The sequence below is a fragment of the Egretta garzetta genome, unplaced genomic scaffold (genome assembly GCF_000687185.1).
Source record: "Egretta garzetta isolate BGI_Z169 unplaced genomic scaffold, ASM68718v1 scaffold560, whole genome shotgun sequence".
In the NCBI taxonomy this organism is placed as follows: Eukaryota; Metazoa; Chordata; class Aves; order Pelecaniformes; family Ardeidae; genus Egretta; species Egretta garzetta.
This window is the reverse complement of record NW_009258301.1, coordinates 809344-819052: the sequence shown is the minus strand read 5'-3', so window position 1 is coordinate 819052 and position 9709 is coordinate 809344. Positions and strand designations below refer to the sequence as shown.

Below are 9709 nucleotides of genomic sequence, written 5' to 3'. Positions count from 1 at the left end.
CCATAAAGTTCTTTCTATATATTGGGTTCTTTGTGAAGTTGCACTGCACTGTTCTGCAGTTGGTACAGCACCAAGCCCAGGGGTATTTAAAAACTGAATGATTGTGCTGTAACTAGTAGCCCTGGAAATCTCCTGATTTTTCAGTGTATACTGTGTTTTACTGGGGAGATTAGTCTTGAATCTTTTGCTTTTGAATCCGGATCATGATGCAGACAGCTTTTCTCAGTCTCCTAAGCAAGGTGCTCTCGTGGCAACTAATAAATGGCTGGCAGAGGGAAAGGAACTTACTTTTATTTTCCTTAAAGCATTTTTTAATATTAATTCCAATACTGCTTTTTTGTAACTAGTTCGGGAAGTTCAGTTACTAGAGAATTGTACAGAAGTCAGGCCTGGAAAAGATGTCAAGAGGTCATCTATCTAGCACCTTTCCGCAGGGAGGGGATCAACCATATCTACTTCATTCCTGACAGACGTTTGTTTAATCTTTCCTTTAAAAATATTTCAGTTGCAGAGATTTTACCACCTGCCTAGGCAAGTCTTTATGAATTCCTCCTATTAGAAGGTTTTTCCTCCAGGTAACTTAAATCTCCCTTTGTATATTTTAAATCTTTTTTTTTTTTTCTTTTCTTTTTTGTGCCATACTTCAAACTCCATCTTATATTCTGAAATGATTCATTTTTAAACACGGGATGCTTTCTCCTGTAAGTTGTTCTCAGAAGCGTATCTTTCACAGTTTATTCAGGTGTGAAGCTCAAGTTGTAGGTAGATGAGGAAAGGAGAGATGCTTTTCATCTGCAACATTTTGGGCTTCATTGCTCCTGTAACACAGTCTGCAGGCTGACAAACAACAGACAGCCAATGTCTCAGTTACACATATCTGATGGACATTTTAGGTTTCCTTTTGATTCCAGAAACAGTCTCTCAAAGCTTGAGCAAACTGATTTTACCATCAATTTACTAAAGTAACAACTTTGAGGGATATTGCAACCCTGCTCAACTTTGATAAGACAAAACTTTTTCTAAATCACCGTGTTTTGAACCAGTTTCACCTTTCCACTTAAAGATTCTTCTAATTCTTTGAAAGTGAACGCTGAAAACATTTCCACTGTGTACTAAAGCTGAACAAGAGATTTTTTTTTTTTCTATATTTAAATGTTATAGCCTTGGTTGATTTTTGCATTATGATTAAGGGCATCCTGTAAGAAGTCTCTGGAGCTTCTAGCACAAAAATAAAACAAAACAAGGCAGATGCGTGTGGATGTTTTTATATTGGCTTCAGTAACGATGCTCCTGATAGTAATTTTATAGAAATTTATTAGAACGTGTGCTGCTGATTTCTGGTAGCTTCTTCCTTTTGTGATTGTAGTCACACAGAATGTAAAGGATGCCTTCTGCTTGTAAAGAACTCCATGTCGACAGAAAATGTGGTATTTCTTTCATAGAGGTCCCAGAGAGAGGCCTGGTGTTCTGAATCTCTAGTTCGAAGTTTGGAGATGATTCGGTATGGGCAGGTGTATTGGAAGGCTTTGAGAGTTTTGCAGGATGTTCTAGAGCTGTTTCCTGCACCACGCAATGAACCTCCTCTCCTGCTCCATGGTGGGCTGCTTGTCTGTGAGAGTATTCTTGCTTTCCACGGGAAAAGATGGTGCTTTATTAGGCCAGCTGAAATAGTTGAGAAAAACAGATGAGCATTTTGTCCTGAAGTGCTCCAGAGCATTTCCATGTGCTGAGTTTGCTTCCCCCGCCCCCAATTCTGTCAGTTGGTCTCCCAAAATATCTCATTATCTCATCGGAAACCTTCCCATGTGTCAATGTTGGTCAGCCATGTATGGAAACTCTTTTTTTTTTCAGTTAAAGGGAGATTTAGAAATACGCATGAATCTGCTGATACTGTGAGGTTTGTGCTGTGGCTTCTTAAGATCTTAAAGGTGTAAATGAAGTATTCTGACGCTTTCTGGTCTGTACCATCCTCCACTTGACATGTTTGTCTGGTTAATACACTCTTATTCCAGACTTCCTTCAGCTGAGCCTTCAACCTTCCATCACAGAAACACCCCTGTATTCATAAAATAAGTTATAGTCACCTTAGCTACATTGAGTCATTTTGGGTCAATGAGATGGTCACCTTGTATTCTTAAAAAGAATAAAGTATATATTAAAATTTTCAGGCTTTTGGCATATGCAAGGAAGCACGTCTCGTCAAGTTGCCAGTATATCATCAACGTGCATCCTCTGTACTGTGTTTCTTGTCAAAGTTCTCCCAAAGTGTGCTAGCTCGCCCCTTAAACAGTTTTAGTGCCGAGTAGCACAACCTCTATAGAATTTAAACATTTTGGCATCCCTAGCAAAACGAACAGCCTTTTGAGCAGTAGCATCGTTCAGTGCAGACAGATCCTTGTGCATGATTTCAGGCTGTTTAAATGCCTGCTCTTCCCTGAACTTGAATTTGAAAGTTATTGCTGATCAGTAATTCTATTTTTCACTGATTCCTTTAGCTACACATCAATTTAATTTGTGGTGTTTAAGTCACACACAATCTCATATCTGCTTGGGCTCTTTGACAGTTTCTTTCTTGGGGAGCTGTTCCCCAAATAATATGTACACGTAATTTTGTGACACATGTTCTTGAATATTTGGGTTGTTTTTTTTTTTTTCAGCAAGGTAAGTACAAAATAACGGCTGCTTATCTAAATCAGTTGTTTTAAGCTGTATTGTAGATATTTACTTACTTTGTTTTGTTGATGCAGAAGAGAAATCTGCCAATTTTCATTTACTAAATTGCTGTTCTCTTTCTGTCTAAGATGGAAGCTACAGACAAAATCGACTGAACCTCACAAAGCTGTTAGTACAACCAATTTCTGCAGTGCTTGCCAAAAGACTCGTTTCTTTACCTGAGGACGCTGTCCGAAAAGACAGGTGTATACCCCTCCAAATGCCACCTACAGGTAATGCTTTTTAAATAATTTTTTTTCTAACTATGAAATGTTCGTCAAGGACTCCAAATCCATTTTCTGTAGCTGTGTATAACTTAAGAGGTTTAGCTGATTATGGGTACGTTTTGCTTAGCTGCTTTCTGGAAGAGACTATGAACAATCTAAAAATTATGCTCCCAAAATCTGATAGATGGGAGTTTTAGTTAGAAAAAAAAAAAAAAAAAAGTATCTTAGTATAAGGCATTAAGCTCTAATTCCTAATATTGACTTAAACCCCCCTCTTAGCTAGATACCGTCACCAGGGAGATTTTGTTCGTTCTGCAGTGTATTTTGTTAGGCCCTGTTGTACTAGTAAGTATGTGATTCTAACATTAAGGCTCCAGTAGCAATATTAAAGTATTAAAGTGTCTTTTTTCTACCTCTGGCATAATACTGCTATAATTATAAACAGTGATATGTCTTTCTGTGTTCCTTAATTTGTATCTGCTGTAGAATAAACAAAGTATTGTTGTCTAAACCTTCAGGCACCTTTTCCTCCAAGTTTCACCAGAAAAACAGTCATCATGATAAGAACAAAATACCTCGAGTAGAGCTAGATGTAATGAAAGAATGTGTTCATAGTATCTCTTCAGAAATAATGCCATTAGCAAAGTCACACAGATTATTACTTGAACAAACTTACAGCTGATGTGGGGAAAAAAGTGAGAATAATCTTTTAGTAAAGATAGGGCACAGTGTTTCAATGAAGGAACACCTTCCAGATAATGTTCCAGATGAGACACATGTTTAAACAGTAATTCTGTCGTGATTTTTGTTTTGTACTAGTCTACCTTTCACTAGAAAAAAATGAAAAAAAAAAAGTATATTTTATTATAATGCCTGTTTAAATTAATTGATTTGAAGCAGTGGTCTGGGAAGGGGGAGGCAAATTAAGTTAGCCACTGTATCCTGTGCTGAATGCAGTGATGAGAACAGTAAAAGCAAATGCTAAGGGCAGCCGTTGTACTACCACATATGTGCTGTATCACTTGTTTATTGCTTTTGGAAAGTTATTGTGGAAGAGGAATACAATACAACAAGTCATAAAAAAGGTTGATTAATTTTATGACTTGTGTTAGCATTTCTAGTTAGACATACTAAAAAGAAAGGCGGAAAGACCTCATGCTTCATGGCTTAAGCTGCTGTGGTTAGGCGGGCCTATTGCTCTCCACGCATGGCTGACGAGGTATTTTAAAGATGAACTGATTTTCCCCACAATCAGTAGATATAGACTGTTTTAATGGGAAAAGGTCATTTTGGAAGGAACAAGTGCTTAACCATTCCAGGTAGGATGCGTGAAGCTTGCTAGTATTGTAGGAATTTTCAACAGCTGATGTGCCTAAAGGAAAGCATGGATTTGGACTGGCAAATGGCACTCATTTTAGGAAGATAAAAGGCTGCACTGTGTCTGCTTCTCAGATAGCTTTGTGTGGAGGCTGCAGGACAGAATCACCTAAAGGGTAGCTTATTCTCCTTTTTCCAAGACAAGTGTGGCATGTCTGTTTTATTTCCCTGAGAAGGCAGGAATTCTGAGTGATGGAAAATTTTTGGAAAGAAAGAATATTCCAAGCTAGCAGTCTAGTGAGAGCCAATCCATACCTGGTTTACTCTGGGTGGACACAACAGCTTGTGTTTGATTTCACGTGGAGCTTCTGAATCACAGTAATCTGTGTGGGATTTTTTAAAGAATTCTGAATTTACTGAGCAAGTAGGGTCTGTAATAAGAAGCCTTGCATAATTCTGTAATGCATTATGAAATATATTTTGCCTTGAAATAATGGTGAAACTGTAGATGTGCTGGAGCATGTAGTGTGCTGAAATGTTCAGTAACCTCCTTAATGGAAGAGAAAAAAGACTGGTCTCACGAGAAGAAATCTAGTATAACTATTTAATAATACTAATAGCTAAAGAGAAAATGCTGAACAGAGCAATGCATATGAGGACAGTAAAGGCTGATTTTGCAGTCTTCCTGTTGACTTGCAGAAGCTTAAGAGAGAGATTTCACTTCTGACGTAGAACTCATCGCTTCCCTGTCAAAAGAGGTGAATGAGCAATTCAGATGATTGGTTGGTTTAAAATTTGTTAGAATAAAATGATCATCATTCTCTCATCAGTGTGTTACAGAGAGCTGAACAGCGGATTCATCAGTAATGATTAAACATTTAGATATAGTTGTCTCACATTGCTTCTTTTTTTCCTTAGCCTTGCAGTTTTCAAGAGATGTAATGTGACAGAGGGAGTGGGAGGATACGGGGAGAGACATCTGAGATACCGAATGCTTAGAACCTGCAAAGTGAATAGTGCGAATTGAAGTTCGTTATTAGTTTTGTGTTAGTTGAAGTTAGTAATTAGATTGGCTTTTTGTTTAGTATAGTGCATTGTTGTTAATCCTCATTAGTCTGAAATTCTGCACTCCCATGAACTTTTTCCAAAAAATAGGCAATTAGGAGGAATTTAAGAGTGAAGTTTTATAGAGAAGCTGTACGCTTCTGAAGCTTGCTTTTTTTACGGAATGTTACTAGGATATTTGCTTGAACATTGTGAAGATTGCCATAAAACTGAAGCACTCCTACAAACATAAATGAAGAACATCTTGCTGTGTTGCAGGAAACTTTCTTTGGTGTTTGTTAAGCTATCTGCCAGTTGGTAGATTTCAGTCAGGTGCAAATCATCCCTTTGTAATGAATCTCTTGAGTATTTAAAGTAATTCTATCCAGTGGAATTTAATTCACAAAGTGTTTTTCATCACTAACAACCTTATACTTTGGTGTTAAATGGAAGTTCAGTAGCCTGGAAGTCTCATAGACAAAAACACGGGAGATACAATTCTAATTTTTCTCTTTTGGCTTTAAGTGTGAATTTTCATACTCATAATTTGCATCTGAGAAGACAGAAGATGAGAAAGATCTAGGATTTCACTGGTGATCATTCTCCAGCTGCCTGTGGCAGAAGGGCAGACCTGAGGATTTCGCAGATCAACTTGCACGATTAAATAGCTTCCCTTGTCATACGGTAAAAGGTGCCGTATTTTTCAGGGGATGAATGCAACCCCAGGAATTTGAGTTGCCAGACTTATAAATAGGGAGATCAAAGGGATATTGTCTGGAAGGTCCTCAACCAAGATCCTCTCTAGAACTTAGGAAAAGTTAGATAACATGGTAGATGAGTAAATGTGCTCACATGGCTAAGTAGCTGTTTAAAGTTATAGGAAACAATAAGTAAAATCAAAATTGTTTTTAACAGTGAAGAGATGGAGATAGCAGTGAATGGAGACAGGGGTTTGTGCTGGGAGGTGTTCAAGTTATTCATAAATGGCTATTAATGAAAGTCCCCTTCCCTCTTTCCTCTTCAGCCACAGGATATTGTGCATGCTAAAGACATGCATGAGTCAAAAATTTACATGAGTTTAAAAATTCACTGAGGGAAAAAAACCAATCAAAAGAGTTTAAACACACACACAGTTGTCCCCATCTCCCCCCCGCCCCCCTTCCCAGCTAAGTAACTTTTAAGTCACTGGAGGGCACAATAAAGTCTCAGGAAGAACCACCGTACCTCACCCTATTCTTACCTTCTTCCCCACATACATGTTGTTGGTCATCCTTGGAGATAAGGGCTAGGTGGCCAGCTGGTCTGACCTAGTACATCTGAGCAGTCTAACTCAAATTAGGGGAAGTGTAATGCAAGCATTCATGCACTGAGCTCACTTAAAGGCTTCTAAGGTTCTTCAGCTGGCTGATGTTCATATCCAACCCTATTTCTCTCTTAGTCTGGATCAACCAAGATCATTGAGGGTATATTATTTCAGAGCTAACACACACAGAAGAAGATCCCATTCTTACAAGCTCTTAATGCCTTTTGCTGTGAAGTAGGTGTAGTTATTTATATTTTAACTTATAAAATAGTAAAACCAAAGCATGTATAATTTAAGTAAGTTGAATGTTATCAAATATATGTGAATAATAGAGCCAGGTATACAATGACTCCCAGCATTCTGCTGTAGACAGTAAAATGACTCAGAGCAAAATGCTTTTTAGGTAGAATCATTTGATCTTTTATAACCCTTTTTAGCCTACAGAATACAGTCATTGATCAGTACTGACTCATCTTAATGACTGCAATGCAAAACTTCATTGTTGGCTGCAAACCTACCAAAAAAGGTGAGAGCGGAACAGATAACCAGAAGTGACTGCTACTGAAAAAGTTCTTAGCATAACATAAAGAAGAATTTCTGTAAGACTTTGAACATCTATTTTATACAGTTCCCACACGTCAGCTGGTCATTATACTGAGTTTTATAGTCAACTCTGATCCTGTGTAGTCTGAATCATTAATTATATGAAAGGAATAATTGGAAGAGTCCTTTAGTTTCCATATTATACGGTCATTGTCATCATTGTCAGACAAATGAAGTTCTCTGCCAAGTGCTACACGAGTGCAAATCAAGCCTGTCTTCAGTCGGAGGAAGGGCATGAAACGATAAAGGAGAGAGAGATATATCCTCCTATTAGGCTACAGCCTTGTGATGTTGTTATATGTATTTCTCCTTCGTAGCTTGCTACCTGTCAGAGAAAAGAAAGGTACCGTATTTAATAAACGCTGGCTGTGCCATCATACACTGTGATATCAATATGCAAACAATCCCATAATTTCTAGGCATTTGTATTATGCTAAACATAAATCCAAGAAAACAAATAGAGAAAGATGCCAGCATATTGGGTGGCAGTGCGTGATGCTGTATCTCCCAAATTGGAATTCATTGTACGTAACGGTCGAAATATAATGATGTTCCGCAGATACTGCTTACTGGCATTGCAAAGAAGTACGCGTTAAATAGGGGAGTCGGCTGTAATACAGACATAGTGTATGTTAAAACTTACAAACATTTATACTAATGCTCTCGGATTTTCTTTTTGTGGTTGCTTTAAATTCTGCTCTCTTTTTAAATAGCAGTTCATGAAAAGAATTAAGCATAAACAGTGTGAAGCATATTTTTCTTTATGTTCTCTCTATTCCTACCCGAAGCCCCAAGAGTTTTTCTACGAGAATTGTTAACTGATCAAGATATATTTTCAGGATTCTGTTCTGTGCTGTTATTTTTCTGTGTGATGTTTTGGTTTTGATGTAAAGCAGGTAAAGAATCTCTCAAAATAGTGTGAGGTTATGAAATTCAACTGTACAATATGAAGCATCCTCAAAATTCATAACTATCTTTGATATTGAGTGTGACACATTTATTCTGTATCACATTAGGCCATCCCAGTTTAGAGCCTTCTTAAAGGACTTTATTCTAGACACCACTTATTTTCAAAAGCTTTTCATCTGAATAGATTTATTGTCAGATTCCATACTGTAGGTCAGAAAATACGATCAAATAGCAAAAAGTTTATTTATTAAGCTCTTCAGACCAAGATTGGGCTATGAATATCCATTTAAAAAGCAGAATATATTTTTAGTAGGCAACATAGTTGGTTAATCAAATAAAACTCTAGTAGGGAAAAAAATTAGGGATACTAGATACTGAACCGAGACGGTGTATTGCTTATATTAAAAAACAGGAAGGGTTTTTTGTTATAGGGACATCTGCTTAGGAGTTTTGACATATTCCATATTATAAAATTATTTTAGAATTCAACAATACTGTACATTGTCATAGATTCAGGATTGATTTTATCATATGCAATTTGATAGTGTTGTGCAATATTTTTTTCAGGGAGAATATAGAAATTATTAAATATATACTATTTTATAAGTTTACTTACTTTTGTTAAGTATGTAACTTACATTGCATATAGTATTTTTGGTGTGTAAGTTACATTGTTACAAAAATGTTTATAACGTTTACATTTCTTCATTTAAAGTCCTGTGTTTGAACTTCATTGAAAGCTGATTTAAGATATGGAGTAGATAAGGTTTTGTACTCAAATTGGCATGACAAAATACCGAGAACAACTCAAATATGTTTTTCTTTGTCCAGTAACATTTCAAAGGCCCATTAACTAGGCTGTCTAATATGGCAGCAGTAGTTTGGAGTTTTACTCAGTTATTCTAGAAAATGTCTAATGGAAATGAAGCATTTGTTTGAAATGACAGCAAAATCTGATGCTATGTATCTTTCAATGGATACTCATCATACCGGTGTATTTGACAGGGTTTTCCAAATATCACGTACCAGTCCGTATTATTCCATACAGGATCACCAATAGAATATAAGAAATCTATAACATTTGATTATTCGTTATATGTAAATAGCTTACAGTGTTTCTACATTGAGTGCAGTTAGCTCTTACTCTATCATCATTTTCTGTGGTATTTGATATTATTTTAAAGCTTCAGGTCTTAGGGCAAATATCTTTGTGAAAACTGTAGCTTTCATGATTAAAAAAAAATATTTTTAGCCTTTGGGGGTGTCTGAAAATCTTAATATAGTGTGTGCTCAAAAAGTTAGCAGTTGAGGTATTAGAGCCTGACATAAGGTTTTGAATGACTGGAACAAGAAATCTGTTGAATGAAATTTTATCCTGCCTGCCTCAGCCGAATTAGTGCCCCCTAAATAACATGGCCATGGATGTTTGAAAGCTTTACTTCAATTGTGATTTCAAACTTTTCATGTTAAGAACTGGGATACTTGAAGTGATCCAATGTACCTTGTTTCTGCAATCGTATGAAATAACTTCTGGTTTTATGATCCAGAAACTGTTATCGAAATGCATGAATTTAGTTAGTACTTGATGCTCCCA

General features: G+C 36.7%; 1 protein-coding gene across 1 annotated transcript in view; it reads left to right on the top strand.

The window, feature by feature from the left end:
- NAALADL2 (N-acetylated alpha-linked acidic dipeptidase like 2) overlaps nucleotides 1-9709 on the top strand; it is a 291258-nt gene that overhangs the window by 153477 nt on the left and 128072 nt on the right. The window contains exon 5 of the mRNA XM_009638747.1: nucleotides 2802-2945. Coding sequence (XP_009637042.1) covers nucleotides 2802-2945 — 144 coding nt within the window. The remainder of the gene's footprint in view (nucleotides 1-2801; nucleotides 2946-9709) is intronic.